Below are 26,338 nucleotides of genomic sequence, written 5' to 3' on the forward strand. Positions count from 1 at the left end.
TTTATAGCCTGTGGTAGAATTAAGGATTTATTTTTAGGTGACACTGGAAATCGACACTGTGGCTCAGTGGTCAGCACTGTCACCTCAAAGCAAGAAGGTTGCTGATTTGAGTCCCAGCGTGGCCAGTTGGCATTTCTGTGTGGAGTTGGCATGTTCTGAGAGCAAGAGAAAGAGAGATACAGCGAAAAGAGAAGAGGAGAGGCTGTGTGCGTACATATGCGTCTGTTCATGTGGGCTTCCTCCGGGTGCTCTGTTTTCCACCACAGTCCAAAGACATACACTATGAGTCGATAAACTAAATTGGCCTAGTGTGTAAGGGCCCTATTATAGACCCGGCGCAATGTGGCGCAAGGCGCGACACAATTGTTGTTTGCTAGTTTCAGCTTGGCGCAAGAGTCGTTTTGATGTTTTGCGCCACGCTGTTTAAATAGCAAATGCATTTGCGCTCATATGTGCACCCATTGGCATTCTGGCCTAAAAAGGGAGGCGTGATAAGGTATATTGCTGGCGCATTGCTATTTTGAGAAACTATTAGATATAGATTTTTCAGTTGACCAGAACAAAGCCGGTCTATTGTGCTTAATACACGCAGTAAGCAATACGCAAATATCTTTACATATGAAAAATAATTAAAATATTAAGGATATATATAATATATTATAAGAATATATACAGGATAAAAATATAAGGATTAAAATATTACAAAACATATTATTTTCTAGCCTACATAAATATAAAACCACTGCCTTCATGCCTTCATCTCGGGGTCTTTTTCAGTTTATTCATAACAATTTGCTTTTGTATAATGTTATTATTATTAGCAGTATTATTTATTATATGCATATTTATATTTGTTTTATTAAAAACAAGCTTAGATTTGTACACCTGTCAGGTTTTAGACCATATGGGGCACAGCATGTGTTTTAGGATATAACCCAGGTTTTTGAGCACTTCATTACTTCATAATAACTACACAAAAATACTTCACAATAATAACTTCATTATTATTGTCTATTTATTAATTTGCTGGAAATTAGAACTGAATTTAGAATTAGTTTTGAAACGAATATTTGCGCTTAACAAACAAAATAAATTATTTATAGGCTAATTGATGTCTGTGCGTACAAGGTTTCCCTATCCACGATAGCGAATGTGAAAGTAGATAATGAGAAGGCTTGTCTCTCATTCTCGCTCTGCAGATGCTGTTTAACTGTTTTCTTGTTAGTGAAGTGCTCAGTTTTTCCACTTACAAAGTCGACATGTGAATAGCAAATGCACCTTGGCGCGACCCAACTGACTCTTAAAGGAAATGGGAAATGAGACTCTGATTGGTTTATTCTCAAAACACACCTATAACTCATTAAGAAAATAAGCTCAACTCTTTTAGACTATGCGCAAAGCTGATTTTTCCATCCTTATATTGGCAAAAGTGGATTCTGACAAGCCTCTAATGCGTTTGTGCCCTGCGCTTTGCACTTTTCCCATGGGTGTTTCCCAGTCCTGAGTTGCAGCTGGAAGGGTACCTGCTGCGTAAAACATATGCTGGAATAGTTGCTGGTTCATTTCGCTTTGGTGATCCTTGATAAATAAGGGACTAAAGCTTGAGTGATTCGAGTGATTGCAGTGACCCACAGCACACACCTTGCACGTTGCCGTGCGCTCATAGGTCTGCATGCTGTTTGTGTTGCTCTGCAATAACACTTCTAAAACGCTAGCTGGCAGTGAGGTTTTTATGTTTGAGTTTCTTTGCTGGTGTTTTGTTTTTTCTCAACATTCCTTAATGTACAAGTGGCTCAAACTTGCTCATTTTAAGGCTGGAACCGGCGGATTACCTTATGATTAACAACTTTAATAATAAGGTAAACACAAAACAAAACTTTCCATCTGGAGCTTCTTTACACGACTCGACACTTGTAAACACTCCGATGGGTTCGCGTGGCTCTTGGTCACGTCCAAACTCATCAGCGCTACCAAGCTGACCAATCACAGAGCTTTCGCTATGCGTCATTATGACATGCAGTTACATATTTGAGTGGTGCGTGTTAGAGACGCCCACGGTGAGGGCTATGCGACCACGTGAAGGCTGCATCGGAGCATAAGCATGAAAAACACTACTGATTAAATATTTTTTCCTAACATTTCACACTTCACAAGATATGAGCTGCTATGTCTGGGATAGGTTCCAATTCATTTCAGCAGGTAAACTTTTTTAACCAAATAATCTATTCAAGTAATTGTGCAACTCAGGAAGACTAAATACGTAATGACTACTTGATAGTTTTTCTGTCAAAGAGGTGTAGAAATGATTCAGGAGTGTAAAATAAAAGTCACCAAGTCAGTAATTTAAACAAAAGAATCAGTCTGATAATGTGAGATTCTTCTGCTGAGGTCTGTATAATAAATTAAAAATACTTAGAAAGTAAAAATGTTACTGACCGATAATTGAGTCTTTCAGTGAGTTAAAGTCGAGAAGCAAACTAATTGATATAATTATCTATATAATAAATGAATATAATTATCTAAGATGCTTTTCTGTTGAGGTTAAACATTTTTATGTGAGTAAAAAGCATGTTGAAGTTGTTAATCACTGTCAATAATCTCTTATAATTAGTTTTTTTAATATCTTTTTATTGTTTTTAGCAAAAGAAAATAAACAATAACATGAACAGACAGAAAAAAAGTACAAAGGTCATTTCACAATACGCTGACAGTAGGACACAACATCATACAATGTCATCCAGAAAGCATAAGAGAAAAAGCATTTAATTAAATATAAAAAAGAAATAATTTATAGAGAATTGTGTAGGCTTCAAAACTCGACATTTGCCAAATCAATCTCACCTATAATGAGTTACAAGTCAGCATCATCGATAGAAAACATAATTGGTTTCCAGATTATAAAAAAAATAATCGCATATCACATTTGTTTGCATCACATATAGCATTTCTTCCATTGGCAATACATAACTTCTAATTTTGTTAAATTATTTTTTTCCTAATATAAAGCACAAATATACTGCCTGTGATTTATTTTTATTTCCTATTTCTGAGGTGTCTCCAATAATGCCCAATTTTGGCTCTGGGGACAGATTAATCCCATATACTTCAAATAAACAACTAAAAACGTTCTGCCAAAATGAACTAATTTTATGGCATGACCAGAATGAGTGAGTCAATCTATACGATAAGTCAATAAGCTTTTTAAACTCGAAAATTGAAGTAATCAAATGATGTCAATCAGATAGTTAAACTCAAGAAACAAACCAGTCTAATTTGACTAGAAATGATTCTAGACCCCCAAAAAATCTTACTTTCAATAATACAAAACAACCATCACACATTTAAATATTGTTAAACATACAGGAAGAAAGGTTGACATTCAAAAATGAAGAGGTAAATATTAAAAATTCTGCTTCTCGGGTAAATATGCTTATTTAAAAGAGGCTGGAAAACATCTAAAGACAAAGTCAAATACTCATATTGACCACTGTTATGGTACGTCTATTGGGCTTTTGTGTGGTTTTCACAGCTTTTAAGCTCCAGACCTCAGAAAGCAATGAAAAGACCAAGCAAACTCTTAGAAAAACACTCTTTTGCATTCAACGAAAGAAAATCATCCAGGTTTGAACCACATGAGGGTGAATAAATAGACAGAACTTTTTAAAAATCTCTGGCCAACTAGTCCTATAAGACTTTATGCAGTTGACTTGAGATCAGCCAATCCTTCTCTCTCAAAAAAACCCTGATGTGCAAAGTTCTACCACTTTCTGCAACCAAAAGTGTCGACTCAAAAACAAAAAGTTACTTTTTCTGTTCAAACCTTAAGAGCTTGACAGCGTTAGCAGACAGTGATTGCACCTCAGTATATAAAAGCCCCTTTCTATTAGGTGAAAGAATCTTCTCCACCTCAACAATCAGTGAGCTGATGTTCTCTCTCTCTTCACCACCAGCACCAGGACAAACACCAGCAGCATAATTGCTGTCGAAAATAGAAAAGTCGCAGGTAACCAATGGCAACAGGAGGACACAACTTTATCATTGTGAGGAATGTTGAGAGGCAGCGACCCGACTTTTTTCCGCTCCTCTCTCGATCCAATTAACCTCAAGGCCGAATGCTTACCTACTGACCTTTACTGCACACACGGGCTCAAACTCGCACTCTCACCTGCTGCCGTCTGTCAGTTCTGGAAACCTCTGAACTTCTACATTGTTCCTATAGACTCGCCTCAGCCATGGAGTTTGGTAATTAAAAGGCAGATTTCAATGCTGCAAAGACAGTAGTTCACGTCCTCTTCTCACACTCTTTAATTCTTTAATTGCTCAAATGCGTGTTACATCTCAGGAAGGTCATTAGGTGTGAGATGTGCAAAGCCAGATAATCTTCAGAAAGAAATCTCAATTAAAAGTGATATTTAGTACAAAAATGAGGCCTAATCTGGGTCAGACAAACTACAAGTCTTCTTTTTTTTTGTGGTAACTTTGTTAAAATGTGATTAGTCAGGCACACCTGAGGGAGACAGAGAGCGCTGACACAGCGAAGCACAAGAAGGTTGAGTTTGCACACCTGCTCCGGTCAGAGTCCCTCCACCTCTCAGCACAACTGTGACCACAAAACCATTTGCCACACATTCACGACCATCTTGAACACGGAGGGCAAGATTATGCACCGGGGAGGAGAAAGTCATCCCAACACAGCAAACCATTTAAATAAGTTTGTAGTATATTTTTTTATTATGACAGATTTATCTATAGGAACACAAGGAGCAGAGACAGCAGAAGTAGAACTATATGTAAATACATTGTCATTAGGCATCTTCACACATACAAACCCAGTTTTTTATAAATGTTATGTTGGATAAAAAAAATGATATTACTGGGCTATTGGGCTATAATTAAATCTTTTGTAACCAAAAAAAAAAAAAAGACAATCAGACGGTTTCAACGTTGTCAAGTAGGGCTGCACAATATATCGCTTCAGCATCGATATCGCAATGTGATTATTTGCAATATAAAAATCACATAATCTAAAATGTGGAGTCAGGATTATAGTTAACCAGAAGCCACAGTTTTTTTGTTACACTTTGATTATTTGCATTTATTTCTAAGGTCTGTGAGTTTAACATCCCATTCATACGTAGACATGGGCCAGAATAAGATTCTGACAGAGAGATAACCTTGCATAAAAATATTACAGTTTCACGGTATTGTGATTACTGCTCTAATATATGTTCTTTAAATTGTCTGGGGAAAAAAAAAAAAATTTCCCCATTTAATACAATATATTTTATTCTAAGAAAGATTTTAAATATTTTGAAACTAAACTAAGTTAAAAGCTAAATAATTCAAATAAATCACCACAATACAGATTTCTTTACAACCTGAAAAGGCATCTTTAGATATCTTTCCTTTTTTGGATATAAATTAAGCCACTGCATTGATGATCTCATAGCATGCTTGGATGTTGGTTTATGAGCGATTTGTTTTTCAGATGTTTGCTGAAGCGTAGGCTTACCAGTAATTTTTGATGTGTATTTCCTTTTCTGCTTGAGATGCACTGTCAACAATTTCTGTAAATTACACTGTATTTAACTGTAAAGTGAACAGCATTTTACTTTAGAACGGTTATGCAGAATGTCACTGTAATTTAAAGTTGCATTCTGGGAAATATCTTCTTGGTGCCAGTAAAATACAGTATTTTTAATTTTGCTGTAAATCAAAATAAAATAAAACAAGAGCACGAAACATGAGCAATCACAGAAAAGGATTTTTTTTCCGCCTGAAGAAAGAAAACACAGATCCAAGAAGCTGGCAGCTACGCGGTGTGTGTAAATGCTTTTATGTTTCCAAAAATACTTTATATTCGAGGTTTAATTCATAAAAATAAATACAAATAATAAGTAAACAAAACTAAATTTGTGTCTGCGCATCACTTAACGATGTGCGGTAAACAAGGCTAAAACACTAAATGAAGTAGTTGTTAAAAAAATTTAAATAAAAAACTTGCTAGACCGTGGGATCCGTATGGCAGAAAATTTTAGCGGTTTTAAAACCTTGACTTTTCCAAACCACGGTAAACCTTGAAACCGGTTATCGTCCCATGTCTATTTACACGGGGCGTCAGCGTCAACGCTTCCCGTTCACCTTGAATGGGTGATGTCAGGCATTGTCAAACTGCATTGTGGATCCATCAGCGGTGATTCAGCAGCATTGGGAATTTCTCAACCTTTTAAGTGTCAATGGATGCACCAGCCAATCAGATTGCTTTATGCAAGTACACCAACTCAGACAGTAGTGGATTGTGCACTTATTTGAATTGGCTGATGCTGCTATGACGATTGCGTCAGCCCCAACTACAGACACGCCTCTGTCAAGCGTTGTGAAACCCCGTGTGAATCGAGCATAAGCATTACAAGCTAGTTTTAAGCATTCAGGCATCAATGATTGATCATGTTTGTAACTTAAAGAAAGATCATTAAAGTCCATACATGGTTATTTTACATTTGATAATTTAATTTATGTAATTGAATACTAGTACATTCAAATTTAACAAAAAAGCAATATTTATTTTATTTGTATCTTTACTACTGTATTTACCAATGCTTGTGATTTGTTTATTATATTTCATGCAGATGTGCTGGCCTACAAATTTGTACTGGCCTAAGTTTGTGTACAGAATTTACAAATTCTTTCTAAATAGAGCTATACAGTAGAAGCCAACTGGTGAAATTATGCTCAATATCGCAATATGTAAGGCAGAAAAATAAAATATCACAATGTTAATTTTTTCCAATTTCATGCATCCTATTATCATGTACTGCTTGTTAATTGATCTTTGAATTGTTTAAAATTACATTTAGATTAAGTATGCAAAATCATAATTATAATTAAGTATTAAAAACTGTCAGATGCTGATTAATTAAAAAAGAATCAGCTATTAACAAATATGACTACAACCATACTGAACATTTTTGACAAGAACTAATAATAATACTGAAGGGACAAGTGCGTAAGTGCAAGGTAATGAAAACTAAAAATCTGCTGCCTCTGCCAGAAATTGAAAAAGCGCACAAACAAACAGTAATGTTTTGAAAGCAATAGTGTTTACATCCTTAGGGATGACAACCTATGAGTAGTTAACTTGTAGTCGTCTCTTTTCATTAAATTGGGACAGGAAAAAGTGCTTTAACATAACTATAAACCAACAGCAATGACTGTGATGCACTAGAGGAGCAAGATTAAATTTTGCCTCATGCTGTTTGCCTTGTAAGACATCTACATTTCAGATGCAACTCACAAGAGACACAAGAAATAAGGATTTCAGGTTAAACGCCAATAATGTTTTCGAGACTCTCCTGTGAATATTCGGTGCATTGATTTAGACAAAGTTGTTGAAATAGACTTTTTCCAACTGCAAATACAAAACTAGTGTCATAATACTGAACTTCGATATGATACCATCAAAAATATTAATATTCGATACCATTTTTGATACCACATGAAAATATTGCAACAGCATTAATTAAAATGAAAATCTTTGAAATTGGGTGGAACTGGGAATTCACTGCTATTATTTTTAAGACTTCAAGTAGCAAGGGCTGCACGATATTGGAAAAAGCTGACATTGCGATATTTTGTTTTCCTGCAATATGGTGATATTAATATAATTTCAAAAGATAACTATTTAAAAAAAACTCACAATTTTACATTGATTTTAATAATTTTGTAGGGAAGTGCATCTGTATAAAATATACACAATTCTACAAAAATACACACAGTAATATAATTTAAAGCACAGATGAAAACAATAGAACAAAGATAAAAATTATATAAACAACACTTTATGGTTTTTGGTGGAGTCTAACAGTACAGAGATTTAGAAATCTAATAATGAAAAATAACAGTGTCTTCTTTTTATAAAAACAGAGCAAGTACATTGTCATAGTATGTCCGATAATATGTTTTTTAATTGTTTTAATCCGGCTATAATAAAAGCAGTTTTTAATTGATAAAAAAACATTTTAAGGTCAAAATTTTTTTTTTGAGAGTCTACAGAACAAACCATCTTTATATAATAATTTGCCTAATTACCCTAACCTGCCTAGTTAACCTTATTAACTTAGTTAAGCCTTTAAATGTCACTTTAAGCTGTATAGAAGTGTCTTGAAAAATATCTAGTAAAGTATTATTAGTAGTATTAGTATTAGTTGTATAATTTATTGTCATCATAGTAAAGATAAAATAAACCAGTGATTAGAAATAAGTTATTAAAACTATAATGTTTGTAAATGTGGTGAAAAAATATCAGAAATTGAAAGAAAAAAAAATAAACAGAGTGGCTAATAATTCAGGGGGGCTAATAATTTTGACTTCAATTGTATATAATTATATATTTTTCTTCCATGTTATATAATTTATAAACTTTTTCCTTCTATTTATAAACATATAAACCCAATTAATTGAATCTAATCTAATCGTTAAAGCAGAAAACATCATAATCTTGTGTCCAAATGGCTTAAATGAACTTAAAATCTCTGAACTTAAATTCCTGATTCGCACATTGCATTATCAATGCTGAAACGATATATTGTGCAGCCCTACCAGTAGCCATTAAGTGAAGCGCAGCCACCAAATAATTGTTCACGGTTGAACTTGTGCGCTTTTAGAGAAAAATTAGGTAACACAAACATGTAAATTTGACAAAATTTTGCTTAATATTTTAAAATCATAAAAACTTAACATATCGAACATAATAAAATCAACAAAATGAAAAAGACAGTGGCACTTATAGATAGCAGTAATAGTGTTTTTAAAAATTCTAATTCAATACTGTTGTGATAATACCACACTTCAGTATGATACCTTCAAAAATATCGAAATTCAATACCATTTTTGGTACCACATGAAAAAATTGCAACAGCATTAAGTAAAATGAAACTTTTTAAGGCTGAAATGGGTGAACGCGAAACTGGTGCAAGCATGAAATCATGGTTATTATTTTTACATGACACTGGTGGCCATCAAGGGAACTACAGCCAGCAATTAATTGTTCACAGTTGAACTTGTGCAGGCGACACAGTTTCTGTGAGGAGTTTGCATGTTCTCCCTGCGTTCAAGTGGGTTTTCTTCGGGTGCTCCGGTTTCTCCCGCAGTCCAAAGACATGTGGTATAGGTGAATTGGGTGGGCTAAATTGTACGTTGTGTATGAATGTAAGTGGGTATGTGTGGATGTTTCCCCGAGATTGCGGCTGGAAGGGCATCCGCTGCATAAAACAAATGTTGGATAAGCTGGCGATGCATTCCGCTGTGGTCACCCCAGATTAATAAAGGGACTAAACCGAATGAATGAACTTGTGCACTTGTAGTGAAAATTAGATTACACTAACATGTAAATTAGAAAAAAAAATCTTTTGGTTAATATTTTAAATTAGAAAAACGTAACATATCTGACATAATTTAATGAACATAATAAAAAAAGACAGCGGTACTCACAGATAACAGTAATAGTGTTTTAAAAAAATCGAATTCAAAACTTGTGTTGTCGTAATACTTGACTTCGATACGATACTTTTAAAAATAATGATATTCGATACCGTTGTTAGTACCTCAGGGAAATATTGCCACAGCATTAATTAAAATGACAAATTAACATTAGAAATGGGTAAACGTAGAACTGTGGTGAGCCTGAATTCACTGCTATTATACTATTATTCTTTTATTTTAATATAAAAATATAAATAGTTCTGACAGCACTGAAAACTGAAATGAATTCTGCAATGTGTAGTCATTGCGCAGAAAGTCAGGCTATGAGCTCACCTGTCTGTTACGCTCGTCTGTGATTCGCTGAATCTGGATCTTTTTCCTCCCCATGGCTGCTGTGATTGGCCGTGCAGGGGTGGAAGGGCAAGGTTGGGGGTGTGGTGAGGTCAGAGGTCAAATGTTCTCCAGGCAGTTAAAGGAGCACAACAGTGGCTGTTCGTCTTGGTGTATGAAGATGAGTGTGTGTGAGAGAGTCTCTCTCTCTCTCTTTCTGCCACCTGTCTGAGGCAGCTGGGCTCACCCGTCTTCCTCCACTGACAAAAAAGGAAGGAGGGAAGGAAGAAAGAAAGTGTGTGGCCTCCTGGTAGGGCCTTCAGATCATGGTCTGCTCAGGGTGCATGTCATCCGACAGGTGTCTGTTCTGATATCCAAACCCCCCCTGGAAAAATCTGGTGATGGAGATGATGAGGGTCTTGTAATGAATTCTGTGAAAGAAAGAAGAAAAAAACAGGACTTAAAAACCAAACTGAGGAGTCAATTGATCAATATATTTAATTTAGTTTGAAGGGGGTCGGAAGAGAAATAAAGTGCTCAGCATAACTGAGTATACCTCATTTTGAAAATGAAATTTTATCAATTTTTTTGTTAATATAGGCAATGTATTTTGGTGCATTTAAACAAAACAGATTTATACAAAACAAATAAATATTTTTATTAAAATAATATTTTAGTCACCAAACAAATTTAGAAATTGAAAGATAAAACAATTGAATTCAAGCAAAATATTGAAAAAAAAAATTGCAACCTATAAAATTTCAACTAAAATTTTTCTTTTTTTATTCACTTGCTTTTCCTCTATTCTTAATTTTGAATTTAATACTTTTCTACAACATATAAATTTGGGTGTTTCTGAACCGTTATTGTAAGTTATTTTGTTAGATAAGCTCCAGATTTGGCTTCAGTACTGACTAATCTAATGTATATGCATTATGCACACATATGTTTTATAGCTTCCTAATAAACTCATGAATTTAAAAGATAGATTTGTGAGAGGTGTACGTATATCTGCTGAGCACTGTAAAAAAATCAATTTAATTTCATAAGTAACATATTTGTAAATCATTTTAGCAAAATTAATCCCGTAATGGCAAAACTTAAATTTCAGCATTATTACTCAAGTGTTTAAAACAACAGCGCTTACTTTAAATAATCTTTTCATTGTCAATATTTCTGATCAATTTATATCAATACCCAAAATTCATAATCTATAATCAGAATTTTAACTCTCATACTCTGCTGACTGATTCGTATTTCTTCATGTTGTCCCAATTTAAATCAATTAGGTTAACTTCATTTGAACACATTTAAGTGGATTCAACATAAAACAGGTTGTTCCAAAAAACTAAAGAATTGTGTTGTTTCAATTGATTTTAAATAACTAGATTAAACAAGCAGCAAAACATTTTTTGAGTGTATGAGAACAAATAAAATATTGCTACAATATTATTAATAATAACAATTTCTAAGATAAAACATTAATGAGCAAGACTTGTAAATATCCCTGTGGTCTGCATGTGATCATTCAATTGTCTGTTATTAACACAAACTCTGCGTAACAAGCATTCTTTTATTATCAGTAAATGACATTTTTAAACCCTTGTATAGACACTGAACACACACAATCTTCTCCGGCTGAACAAATACTTAATAATAAACTATGAAATAATTCATTCTCCATGACCTTTTAAGACCTTCAATTTCAATAACTTTTCCATGCCTTGAAATGACACTTTAAAAATTCCCTGATATTGCCATGTTTTCAGGTTGGGAACTTTAAAGCTTAAAAAGAGCTGCCTGATGAACCTTGAGCCGCCGCCATATCTGGGTTTCCCCTAAACCGCACATATCATGACACTCACGTATAAGCCTGACAGAGTCTGTGCTCTGGTTGAGAAACCGCTGACGCTGATGCTGCTTGCAGAGCTAAAGCATCTTCACCTGCAGGGAAACACCTGCTCAAGTGTCTCAGTGCTTGAGAGTGTCATCCAGCTCAACTCAAGTACCCCTTTTAACCGTTTAATAAACATGCCTATTTCAGCTACGTTTGAATCTTTTGAGAAGAAATGTTCACTTTAAATATAACAACAGGAAAAAAAGAAGAATTGGAGAGTGAGAAAAGATGCCTGGAAGTGAGACAGCATTCGTTTGTGTACTACTTGTGTGTGTGTGTGTGTGTGTGTGTGTGTGTGTGTGTGTGTGTGTGTGTGTGTGTGTGTGTGTGTGTGTGTGTGTGTGTGTGTGTGTGTGTGTGTGTGTGTGAATGAACGCCTGCATGAATGAATTTACTGCAGTCTAACAATTGTCATATGGGCCAGGATAATTTTAAAACATGCTATTATTATCTCTGGCTGCGATTAAAAAAAAACAACAACCAGGGGCTTAAAACAGAATTCTATATATACATCCAGACTGAAAACAGTCACGCTCACACATCCCCATATGACTGCTGACACAAGATGACTCCCTGATCAGCAAAGCCTGCAAACTTCCTCATTTCCCTTCATCAGGTCAGAGTGCACATGCTAGAGATAATCTGATGAGGCCAAGCTGCATTTCAACAAGGCAAATTACAAGGTGTCAATTCAGAGCCACTTTCCATGCAATAAAAAAGAAACTGATCTTCGAGAAAGCACATATTTTATACTTTTATACTATATTTATATTTGGGAAGAAGGAAGTGGAAAAATGTTTCCACCTTGTTTTTTTCCAATCAGATTACTTTTAGTAAAGTAAACATTTTCAAAGGGTCACCATTTGTTCAAGCCATCTGAGAAGTCAAAATTATATCATAACAATTCTGATTGGCCGATGGCACCGTGAGAACACAAACGTAGCAGATCTCAAGGGGCCATTTTTTCACACAGAAAACCATATTTCACTATTACAAGCCTTAAAGCCTGAGAAAGCTGAACAAAAAATTATAATTCTGACAGGTAAATTTTGTCTAATACTGACAACTAATAATATTTTTAAGCTGATAAAAAAGAATGTATCTTAATAAGTTAAATTCCGATAAATTAAAATCACTATTAGCTTTTCACAATTTCTGAGATTTGTGTACAACTTGGGGCTGGACGATATGGCAAAAATGCAATCTTAATAATTATTTTCCATATGGAACGATAACAATATATATTTCGATAGTAAAAAATGTTAATGATTCCAGATTTGAAAGAGTATCATAACATATTTACAGCCGATAAGCTTTGAGTAGACAAAAATTATCAACACACTTTTAGATTCCCATTGATGCACATTTCTGCAGTGTGATTGGCTCTTGGATCAATATAGATTTAAAAAGTCCAGAGCTTATTGTTATTGACATACACTTTGTTGTCGATATTATCGTTATAGATATACTATCTTTTTATCAGCTCATCCCTAGTACAAATCTTAAATTTCTCCGCAAGCGGCAGTCAACAAAGCTTTTAAATTATTTGTTAAAAATAATGAATAAAAAAGATCAATGTACAGGTATATAACAGAACAAAATAATAAACAGCAACTAAAAATGCACCAAATATTTGTCCGCTAAAAGTGGAAAAAGAAAGATGCCTGAAAGTATAAGCCAAAAAAAGACTGCTGTCCCAGTATTAAGTATGCAGATTTCACTCCAGTCATCATTACTGTGCAGTGTAAAGCGCCTTTCACACACGAAAAACAACGCTCTATAAAACCCATTCATTTTATTGGCTTGTGTTGCACCTGTTCAATCGAAGTGCAAGAGAGGTACTCTGTTCACTAGCCATTTAAATTAGCTCAATATTTTGGTATATATGTATTGCACTCTTGTAGGTTTATAATCATCTATGAATCTATCATGCTTACCAGAAAAGCATAGTTTGCTGAAATACCACACTGACAGAACATTATTTGGTATATTTTGTATCGCCGTTACAAGCAGCAAGTATGTGTGGTCAAGGAAGCATTAGCAAAATGATATCTTTCAAATTATTCAGTCAATAAAATTAAAAAGATGTGATTGCTTAGTTGGCTTGTGTTTTTTTATCAGTATAATTTAAGTTATTGAGTTTAATTCAAAATTTAAAAAGTCACGCAAAATTACTTTACATAATACTTTACACATTTGAAAACGTGAGAAACAATACTCTATGAAACCCATAAATTTCAATGGCTTGTGCCCAGCCATTCAAAGCACAAGAAAAGTAGACTACTCTGTTGACTAGCCATTTAAAATAGCTCAATATTTTTTGTATACATTTATTGCACTCTTGTAGTTGTATAACTATCTATAACCCGCACATGCTCACCAGAAAAGCATGGTACGCTCAAACATCACACTGACAGAAAAGAATGATTTGATATACTTAGTATCGCTATTGCAAGCAGCAAGCATGTGTGGTCATGGAAACACTGGTAACATAATAAATTTTAACTAATTCACTGTCAATAAAAAAAAAATTTAAATTATTATTTAATTGGCTTGTGTTTTTATTTTTATAATTTCAGTTATTTAGTTAAATTTTAAAAATGCTTTATATAATTTAATAATAGATAATTATTACAAAGAATTTTTGGCATTTAGTTAAGTGTGTACAGAATTTACAGTTTTGGCACATCATTTTAGTGCATTTCTAACAGAAAGGCATATGAAACAAAGTATTTGTTTTTTTTTTCAGGGGAAATCAACATAATTATTTATTAAACGTAAAAATCTGCAGGTTGTTTATAATATTGTACAGAATAACTTTTAGCCAAAAACACTGCTAACTGTTGCACTGCTGTAATAGTTTTCACTGGAATGACTGACATCCAGTCAGGTAATCATAAATCATCTAAAACACGCCTGAACATCTCAAATATGCACAATTACAAAATACGACTCTATATGAAATACGGGGAACGGCTTTTGACTGCTGAAAACAATGGTTGTAGTTTATTTACTTGTATGTCCACATAACTGGTGCACAATCCAAGTAGTTCACAAACAATTCAAAGCACTTGTGCATAGTATGTGCAAGCTGTGAATACATAATTTTCATGGTTAAAAATAAATAAATACTGTGCTAGACCAGTTTGTCCAACGATGAAAATACGTTTACATTTAGCAAAGTTTTTAATCCAAAGCGACTTACAAAGGAAGATGCATTTAGCGATTCAACAAGAAGAGTCAAACAAGATGTGCTGATTATACCAAGGAACTGTTAAGTGTTCAGAGAATTAAGAGTTAGAGTAAGTGGTGGTTTGATAGTGTCAAGCAAATATGGACCCCTATTTAGGCATATTTAGGCCCCTATTTAGGCATAAAAAGAAACCAAGTGAAAAAGGCACAAAAGACTAAAAATTCACAATATTTTCTGTTTGTTCCAGCATCCAGAGTGACAGAAAAGGTCAGAACGCACTAGCTCACGAACTTTTACACTCAGTGTAAGCTGCAGGGCATGACAAAGCAGTGCCCGTCACAAGCTTCTTCACTTCTTTCGCAGTAAAACACTGAACGGTGTGTGTGCGTGTTCAGGTTTATGTGCGTTTTCAGACTCCAAATGGAGAGGATGTGTTGACAGGAAAGGTTTCCTCAGCAGCACAGGCTTGAGTTCAAAGCGACTCTGAGTCCGTGTGTGTTTTGGTCTGCAGGGCCAGCACATGAAAAGACTTCTTTATCTGCAATGAGAGTCAGAGTTTGACCTTTCACCCTGTGAGCGTTGAGAGGGGCTAATTCCCAGCTCTGATCTCAGTCACTTCACCAGGGACCTGGAAAGTGTCCTCAGACTGCGGTTCCTCACAGCCGGAGTCTCTGACCACAGAGAGCTCATGAAGCACCAGTTGGTAACCTTATAGCATTATTTTTTTATTATTATTATTAAATAAAGATTTCAAGAGGGAGGTTATGCAGTAAATCAAAAGAACAATTCAGTGAATAGTTAAAAAAAAAAAAACTTAAAAAATATGATTTTATTAAAAGTTTTACAAAACTGGAAAGTAGAAATATCTGTTTTTAGAGTGTTTGGAGTCCACAGCAACATTTTTGTTTTTCCCTCTAAAGTCTACTTATGCTGCAAAAATATTATGCAACATAATAATCTGACAATTGTTTTAGATTATCTAAAAAGAAAGGGAGAATGATGGGGAGGTGGTAGGGGCAAATGCCTTTGACAGTACTGTAGCTATGTTTCCATCCAGAAATGCTAATTAACTTTATGCGCAAAACTGGATTATCACATAAAAGAAGTGCAAATAAAGCAGTGTTTTCATCCGAGTTTAAATGAAAAAAATCGTTGCGTCCTGATTAACTGGCGCCAAATATCAACAGTAAAAACGGAATTTGCTGTGGTTGGAGAAGCTGCGAGAATCTTTTCTTCATTAAATAAATAACTTGCGACTCAGTTGGCAATCCTGACACACAGTGAATGTGAGGTGGCGTTTGAAGGCATGAAACATATAGCACCAAGGTGCTCACGGGGACCCGAGTTCGATTCCTGGCTCGAGGTCCTATGCCGATCCTTTCCCTCTCACTGCTCCTAATGCTTTCTAGTGTATTCAGCACTGAACTTTTGTTATAAATGGGATTGTTTATGTTTTACTCTAATAAGTTTATTATAAAATGGTAAAAAGTTATACTGCATTAGTCTATATATGATTTAAAGCAATGTTTTCTAGTTCATTTTAAATATTACAGAATAAATTAGAAAATCACTAATGGCAAATTTTATATATATGGTTTGATATATATATATATATGTATGTATAGGTAATATATATATATATATATATATATATATATATATATATATATATATATATATGTATGTATAGGTGATGTATATATATATATATATATATATATATATATATATATATATATATATATATATATATATATATATATATATATTAAACCATAACTTAAACCAGGTTTAAATTTTAAATTATAACTAATTCCTCTAATATCTAATAAAAACATAAACAATTTATGACACAGTAGAATTCAATGCTGACTACACTGGTCAAGCAGAATCTGCCTTTCCCTTCATTTGCTCACTGATCTGTCAGGTGAAAGTATGTACATATAAAAAAGAAATCAGATTTATTTACAACATTTAATTGAAATGTTTAATTTCAGTTAGTGTTTTGTAGCTTAGCAATACAACAAAACAAAAAAATAGATTAGCTTAAAATACATTACAAATAACAGTCTCTAAACCATCCTCATAATTCTTCCTGTCTTCTCAGATGGTGAGCTAAATCAAAGGTGATTGCAAGCCTTAGTTTGGGCAACATAGTCAATACAGCGGAATGAACTGCCAACTATTCTGGCATAAATTTCACACAGCGGATGCCCTTCCAGCCGCAACCCAGTACTGGGAAACACCCATACACTTTCACATGCTCCCATACAAGAAGGCCAATTTTGTTCACCCAATTTACCTATAGCGCATGTGTTTGGATTGTGGGGAAAAATCGAAGTACCAGGAAAAAACCCACGCAATCTCCACACAGATATGCCAACTGGCGACACAAACCAGCAACTTTCTTGCTCCAAGGTGACAGTGCTAACCACTGAGCCACCGTGTCTATTAACAATACAAAACTAGAAAACAATTTTGTAAACAATAAATAATAGATCACATAAAAAAAGTTTTTAAAATTATCAAAATAAATTTCTTTTAACAAATGACAGTGCTGGTTTTATGCGATGACTAAACTTGATTCTTAAATTTTCTTAGGAGAAACAGTGGTGTTTGCTCACTTGCCACCACAATGTCAGGGTGTTATAAGTATTCTGTGTGGTTTTTAGCACATTTTTTGTGGTCGCTGGAATGTGCTAGAACAGTCCAGACACAGCAAGGGGCTGTTTTATTTCCTTTCTTAGTTTGATGTAGTGTATCATTCAGGAGGTGAAAATTGCAAGTTTGATTTCTGAGAAAAAAAAAATCACACACAAGAGGCTAAATTTGAGGAATCTATTGAGTTTGTTTCTAAAAAGATTTGAGGACGAACCTTGGGTTTTGTTTAACCTAAGCTCTTACCTTATGAATGAATATTAGCAGTGACCAAGGTTATAATAGTTTTAGATTTTTCATTAGTTTTAGTTTTTATTTCGCTTTGACTTTTTGTTTTTTCAATTCAGTTAGTTTTAATTGGTTTTTAGAGGGAGTTTTGCTATTTTTTATATTTTATATTTTTTGTATTTTGAATTTATATTTAAATTGCTTAGTTTTGGTTGCATTTTTATTAGTTTCACTATTAGCTTTAGTGTTTTTTGTTAAGTAAAGATATTTGTTAAGTGCAAGATTCAAAATCATCAGAATAAATATTGTATAATAAAAACTCAACCAAAGACTTTTTTGAAACATGTATTTAGAGGACACATGAACGCTACCATTTACCCATCCTCAAATTCAAATATAACAGCCCACAAAATAGCAGCCCTAAGTACAACATGTGTGCAAGGCTGCTTTTGAGGTTAGATACACAGTATTGATGGGCAGTTCGGATCTTTAACGTGAACCAGATCTTTTGTGACAATTCTTACATGTTAAGATTCAACATGCCAAAAATATGTAACATTAGTCAGCAAGCAGAATTTCGGTCAGTAAAAAAAATAAATAAATAAAAATTCACCATGATATAAAAAGTTTCTTACAATTAAATTTTGCAACCCTACTGAAGCATGATTCCCTTATTAAAATTCCATTACGACTTTCTGTTATAAAATAAACATACATTTCTTCATTTCAGCCCTCGGTTTACCCATGCTGCAGTAGTTCAAGTTTGCTTCAGTCATAGCAGGCTACTGTTTGTGTTCGGTTCACCTGCTGAATCTCGCACATGCAGTATTATCAGACATGTTAAAAAGTAAGTAGTTTGTGGATGAGTGCTTAATGGAGATGCAACTCGTATCAAATGATTCAGTTCAATTTGGTGAACTAGTTAAGTTAGGTAAGATCTGGTTAAAATGAATGATTCCTTTGCGATGAGGATCACTAATATGGTAATAAAATCCATTATTGGGCACAAGTGTGTTAAATTACTACATTTAAGTCTCTGCTCGGGTCATATTCAATGCCGTCACCGTGCTGCTGTCATGTCCAGTCTTGTTTTTAATATTAATCATCACTTTAATTATATTTATATAGCACATTTCTGGACACTCAAAGCGCTTAACACATTTTTGGAGGGGGTATCTCCTCATCCACCACCAGTGTGCAGCATCCACCTGGATGAGGCGACAACAGCCAGATTGCGCCAGACTTCACACCACACACCAGCTGATTGGTGGAGAGGTGACAGAATGATGAAGCCAATTATGATTTGGGGATGGTTAGGAGGCCATAAAAAAATTAAGACCAAATTGAGGGTAAATTTGGCCAGGATGCCGGGTTAAACCCCTACTCTTTTTTGAAGGACATCCTGGGACTTTTAACGACCACAGAGAGTCAAGACCTTGGTTTATTATCTCATCTGAATGACGGCGCTAATTGAGCAGTGTAGAGTCCCCATCAATATTCTGGGGTGTTAGGACCCACACAGACTGCAGAATGAGCGTTCTGTGCTGGTCTCACTAATACCACTTCGGGCAGCAACCTAGCTTTCCCATGTGGTCCCCCATCCAGGTACTGACTTAGCGCAGCCCTGCTTCCCTTCAGAGGGCAACCATGTGAAAGTTGCAGGGAGCTATCTGCCAGCACGCAGGGGGGACCAGATTGATCTGGTCAATGGCATCAGGATTACAGACTCTGACGTGCCGTATGGGTCAAACACCTGGCAGAGAGAAGTATATAGATGTACTTCTAAAAGACATACAGTATGCTTATGTATTAAATACATTTACAAAGACAAAAACGAAGGATGTTTTTGTTATAATTTTAGTTAGTTTCACTTAGTTTTGTATGTACACAATACAGTTTTAGTTAGGGATGCTCCAATCAATCAGCGGAGATCAGTATCGGCCGATAACCACATTTCATGACTCGTTCAGTACTGGCTAATCTGGCTAATCTCATGAACCGATCACAAGTGTTTGTTTACGAGTTTACAAGCAGAGGAAGATGCATTTTAACTTCTTATGCATTAAATCTGCTCTCCCAACTCTTTCTTGATTGATACGCATTGAATTTTTCGATATTGGCCGATCACCAAGACGAGGACTTGATACTCTGTATCGGCTGCAACAATCCTGATCAGAGCATCCCTAGTTTTACTTAGTTTTAGTTTTTTTTTTTAAACTCTCATTTTTATTTTTTATTTCAGTTAACGCAAACATAAAAAAATGTAGTTTTTTTTTTTTTGGTAACTATAATAACATTGGCAGACAACACTACTAAACAAAGAAAAAGTAAGTTACAGATAACGCATCGATTCTTTTTCATTTTCAACCGGGGAAGCCCTGCAACAGCCAAAAACCCTTATCTTGAAAACTAATAATGCTCAAGAAAATCAACTGATGTACAATATATTCTCTCATTTGTGCACAAACACACACATACACACACACACACACGCAAGGCATTTCACATTGCTATCAGTACACAAAGGTGAGCTGTTGTAAGCTGCAGCTGCCACACACATACACAGAGGGAAGGTGTTTTAATTTTTTTGAGATGTGGCTTTGCTAAACCACTGAGGAAATCCTGCGGAACCCAACTTCAGTGTGCAACACAAGCAAAACAACATTTACATGCCTGCAAACAAGTGAAAAAAACACCTTGGTGTAAACACGTCCAAGTACACATGCGCTCAGGAGCCAGAAGAGCGAGAAAAAAAAAAGAGAAGTCACATGAGTGACCTTTCACTGTATCAAGTAACTCTCCATGTCTGAGCAGCTTGGACCCACACGTTTGGGTTGGGGCGCTCCTCATCATAAGGACTGTGAAGTACCAGAGCTCCGCTGGGTAAAGCACACGCAGCCCTCTCGTCCATGTGTGGGCATATGGTATTCTGTGAGAGCGTTTATGCGTGTGTAAGCATATCTCCTCCACGGGGTGTGTGTGAGAGAGTCCAGTTTTGTTATCCCTGCCTGTAACTAGAGGCAGAGTAGCCTGGGGCTCGGAGATAAGAGACCTTGCCAGAACTGGGCTTGGACCAGATCCAAAGCTGTGCTGAGAAATCCATCACCTTCCCGGCTCAGAGCGGGAGGTCACCGACTGGGACAGAGAGTTGTTTAATTCGGCCATTTACAGTTTCCGTACATTGGTGCTATACAAAACACCCCATGACCACAGCCGCCAATATCTCAGCTGTCCCAGGGCCAACATAAGCCATTTCAAACAAAAGGATAAAGCAAAGTGTGCAGCTGCGGAAGACTGACGTATTTCAACAGTATAATGGATATGAATAGTGACCAATATTACAAATACCCAAACTATTAAGGCATTTTTACTAGAGCTGCATAATCAGAGAGTGACATTCAATACCTTTTAAGACTCTTTCTATACATTTTAAGACCTTCTAACCACTTTTCAACCAGAAACACAGACAAGATTTTAACTTGCAGTTTATTTACACAATACTAATGTAGGAAATTAATCTAAAACATTATTCATGTACTGAATAAAAATCTATTAATTCTAGCTAATTCAGCAGGTTGGCGCCTAAAGAACTGCAAAAATAATGGTGTTCCCTTGGTTACTGCAGTAAACAAACAGCATGATGTCGAATCTAGCACGATATCATTGATTTCATAAACTATGAAGCATCCTGACATTCACAGATTTAATCCAGGCAAACTTTAGCATACAACCGTACATTGTGAATCAAGAATGACATAAAATGTTATACTTTAAAAAATTGCATTTAACACTTTTTTTAAGAGCCTTAAATTTCTTTACCTTAATTTATCAACTTTTAAAACTTTTTAAACCCCGCGGACACCCTGATAATATATATCGTTTCAGCATCGATATCACAATGTGAGCATTTGGTCACATCGCAGGATCTACAATGTGGAGTCTAGATATAATAGATTTTTATTATCATATTTAATAATTATCAACAAAATTTTCATTTTGTTAGTGTTTTTTGACGCTTGTGACTGTGTAAGGATTTTAAAAGCATTCCATTCAGGCCTAAGAAACTGCACCATTTGTAACTTTATTAACAAATAAATAATTATTAATAATTAATAAAACAATGAATAATAAATACAAATTAATAACAATTACTCTTATCAAACTATTTACTATTAGACTATGCAGTATTATTTAGCATTTTGACTATTCAATGTATCTATTGATTAGTCAACAGTGTTAAGACTCTATGGAAAACATTAAACTCTGTTTTATTTACATCTTTTTCATTGTTGAATTTATCTATGAATGTAGATTGTTGATTACATTTTTTGCAGATGCACTCTCTTACAGAATCCTCGCAATCTAAAATGATATATTATTTCCAAATAGAGATATTCCAGTCACCTGGTGAAATTGTATTCATATCGCAATATATAAGGCAGAATAAAAATAAAGAAATCAACAAATAAAATATCGCAATGTTCGATTTTTCTCATATCGTGCAGCTCTAATCTTTACACACGAAAGGCACAACAGAAACCAAACCTGAAGAAGTAAATTGTGTTTTTACACAAACCATTTATCCTTTACACTAAATTCTGAGCTGACACAGACCTGCTTTAGGGCTGGCTCAATTTGGCTGTGTAAAGTTGACTTCAAAAAGGAAACTACGATTTTATTTCAGCAGTAAACATGAAATTCTATGAAATTAGATGAATAAATCTAAAATATTGCAGTGCACTAGAGATGGACATCTATTTGTATTGTTATATAATTTTTATTATACAAATTAATCTTCTGAAAAAAAAAAAAAAACTTTCACACATTTTAGGTGCATGGGAAATGACATACGGGAGGTGTAAAACTGTCAGCGGTTAGTACAAACTGAAACTACAAAGAAAATAACTTGAATGCAAATCATGAAATTAAAATGAGCACAATTAATTTTCCTAATACCTAATCCTGGTCTTACTGTGCATAATTTAGTTTGCACATGGCAGAAAACTTAAAAAAACATATGAGCTGTCAAAACCTTTTCACATGATGGCCACAAGCTTCCTTATTTTTCAACATTTTTTTCATAGCATTCCTAATCAATAAATCGAGCTGAAGTCTTTTTGGTGGCTCTCACTTTTTGCTTTAGAAATAAGCCACATTAATGATAGGGATAAACTACATTTTGGTACCATTACAGTTATCAGATGTTATTTGAAGCTTTTAAATGTAAAAATGCCAGCCGATGCTTGTCTTTTTTCACAATAAACCAATTAGTTAAAGGGCACCTATGGTGAAAAATCTACTTTTCAAGCTGTTTGGACAGAAATATGTGTTGGTATAGTATATATGCGATCATATTGGGGTGATATAAACACACCAAGTCCTTTTTTTCAATTTAACAACATAAAAACCATGGACTAACTGGATCGGTTTTCAGACCGACCACAACTTGACGTAGGAGTTCGGCCCACTGAATTGATTGACAGCTGCGTAACAAGTCCTGGTAGTCGCGTGTATAATCAGATCAACACGAGAAGACAAGCGCAATGCAACCGGGATCAAAAGGTCTGTTCAGTTCGCTATCATCAATCATCAAATGTGATCAAGAGTGAGTTTTACAAGTTTAAAATGTTTTAAAACAGTGCACGTGTGTAATGAATTACAGCGATTTACTTTAGAATTACTTCCTCAGCACAGTCGCGTGTCAGAGCAATTATGAAAGAAGACGCTTCAATCCCGCTTTGTGGCAATAAAACAGGTTTATTTGTATATTAACATAACAGTTACCCATACAGCAGTGGAGATTATCCGTATCCTGCCACATATGCAAGCAAAGAAAGTGCAAAGCTAAACACGCTGTCTGTATGTATATGCGTATCGTGTCCATGCTGAGTATGTGTATCTGTGTGTGCGCGTGAACTTTGTAACGACATTGACGTTGTAACTTAACACAGAAAATGCATCAAATAATCATGGGTAAAGTTCTTACTGTAGTATTTCTCACAAACTCTATGTGAGATTTGCTTCCTTTATGTCTGTTTGTTGTCTGACGCAGCTGAGGGAGGAGATTAAGGCACACAGAAAGGCACGTAGAAACGGTGGGCAGGGAGGACTAGTCTTAAAGGCGCAGAACAGCAAAAGCGCCACCCAGTGCAAAAATGTATGAAACAGAATCTTATAAAAGGTATAATAAAAAATCTGATGGGTGTTTTAAGCTGAAACTTTACAGACACATTCTGGAGACACAAATGATTTATAATAAATCTGAAAAAAGGGGTAACCTAGGTGCCCTTTAAAGGGTCACACAACACAAAAACACATTTTTGATATGTTGACAATCATATTTATGCCCCATGTTGCTAAAAACACTATTAGGCCACATATATTTTGCTAAACAGTAAAAATTTATTGTTTTTGCGTTGTTCAAATTCATTCTTCCGGTTTGAAAAGATTTTTTGAAGCAACGTCACGGCGATGAGATCATGTAAATTTCAGCGTGTAAATAGTCTTTCTGTAAGGGCCGGTACAAAATGACGACATGAGAAAGATTTGGTTTGAACCATTCAGCATGCTCGATTGTGAACAAGATCATTAATATGCATGATACAGCTTCGAAGACTCCTTTTACCTTCAGAGAGATGCTACGTTGTATTACCAACCATAATTCATACTAGTAGAAGAATTGTTCGGAGACGTGGGCCATAAGTGTTGGTTTATAAATGTGCCGCAAAGAAGGTTTTGTTTCCATTTCCAGTTGGTGTTGATTGTCCTGACTCTGCGACTTTGGTAAGTGTGTGATCAATGTTCATTTGTTTATGTTTATTCAGACGGTAAAGTTATTTCGTATCGTCAGCAGTACTCTTTCAGTTTTTAAAGACATACCTTAGTCAAAATGAGATTGAGAGGGGGGTGGGGGAGCTCATAACCCTTTATAAAGAATTGACAACCAAAATGAAAATCTTTAGTATTTCAAAATAAAAGTCCATTCACCAAATTAAAATTAACTTGAATTTTATTTTTTATTTAAATTAACTAAAACAGCACTGACGTTTAACATTGGAAGTTTATCAATTGTAAATCTCATATAATGAGTATTAGTCAGTGCATCTCTTATTTTATAAGAGCAAAATGGCTCGCTAATGCTGATTCGGTTATATTTTAGGCTCAATTCCCAAAACTGTACTGGAGTAGAAGGATCTCAAAACTATTATCTTCTATATGACTCACAAACACACCACACACACAAGAAACAAGCTTGGCTGGTCCAACATGGAGCAACAAAGGTGTTTTGAGGAGACACCCTCATGCTTATTAGTTCTATTTGAGGCGAGTCCTGTTCAAAACATTAGCTGTGGCTAAACTGGGGGGAAAAAAATTGGAGCCCTGTGAGACCCTTCAGCGATTTACTCCAACCTTGGGGTTGTACTGCCAGCACCAACTGCAGGATATTTCCAGCCTGTTGACTCAACCTCCCCACACGGCAGGAACTCACCCTGTCCAATATGGCCACTCGGCTGCTGACCACAGCGCATGATTTCTGTGATTCAACACAGCCGTTTGTCCAGTACACAACATATACTGATGATACGACAGCCTTCCATGCTGAGAGCCGCCATTGGACCTTCTCCAGGAGTGAGGAGATAGGTGGCGTAATGTCTGCCAAACCACAAGCGTAACCCAATCCCTGAGGTGGGGGGAGGGCGGTGGGTACGGCACTGCAAGGACAGCATTTCAGGGGGAGGGGTGTAATGGATCTGTGGTCTTCAGCTGGTGAATCACACCCCTGCTGTCCGTCCCGTCAACTCTGAGAGCAAACTATAATGTTGAGTTACCAATTTCAGCCTTCCAAAAAGCTTTTTTGTGTGTGTCAGTGAGGTCATAAAAGTCGTTGAGTCTTTTTCTTTCAGACTCATTTGCCAAACAAAATACTTGTGCACCATAGCTGTTTAGTGTGTTATCTACAGTTCTATAGGCTGTTGTTTACCCCGGCTTATCATTTCTAGCATCAGTGTGGACAATGTGGTCAAACTTGTCAGTTTACAGCACCACCACACGGCCCAACAGACCAGAGAGCAAAACTCTCAGGCTACTGCATGAGTCTGCAAATACCGACATGCTAGCTAACATGCTGTTCTCAGGTCAGGTAAATCCTTACCCGTCTCACCCACCATGACCCCAGTTTACTGCTAAAGGTCTTTGGCAAGCACACACACCTTCCCTTGCAGCATAACGCTGGTGACATCAATGTGACAATTGGAAAAGAGGGTGTGTTGATGACAGTTCGTCATAACTACGTCACATTTTTTTTTTTTTTGTAAGCGATAGGTTACACAACAACACAAAAGATTTCTTTTAACAATGAAACAAAAGATAAACTTGTTGGTTCAGTAGTATATCAAAATTACAATCAGAAGACAAGACAGACAAGGAAAAGATGTCATTCGTGTTTCTATAGAAAGGCTCAAAGGTGAAAAGGAAACTAGCGCAAAGTTATGCTGGAAAACGAGACACAACAACCTGATATGCCACACCATTCACAGCCATAAACATACCTA

General features: G+C 35.4%; 1 protein-coding gene across 51 annotated transcripts in view; it reads right to left on the reverse strand.

The window, feature by feature from the left end:
• mef2d (myocyte enhancer factor 2d) overlaps window positions 1-26,338 on the reverse strand; it is a 122,718-nt gene that overhangs the window by 64,605 nt on the left and 31,775 nt on the right. For 50 of the 51 annotated variants that reach the window (XM_087285140.1, XM_087285129.1, XM_087285116.1 and 47 more), the window contains exon 2: window positions 9,814-10,241. In XM_087285140.1, the coding sequence (XP_087141266.1) occupies window positions 9,814-9,867 (54 nt within the window). In that variant the 5' untranslated portion in view covers window positions 9,868-10,241. Of the gene's footprint in view, window positions 1-9,813; window positions 10,242-26,338 lie in introns of those variants that run through there. The other variant, NM_131317.1, reaches the window with a different exon arrangement.

Source organism: Danio rerio, chromosome 16 (genome assembly GCF_052040795.2).
Source record: "Danio rerio strain M-AB ecotype USA chromosome 16, GRCz13ab, whole genome shotgun sequence".
Lineage (NCBI taxonomy): Eukaryota > Metazoa > Chordata > Actinopteri > Cypriniformes > Danionidae > Danio > Danio rerio.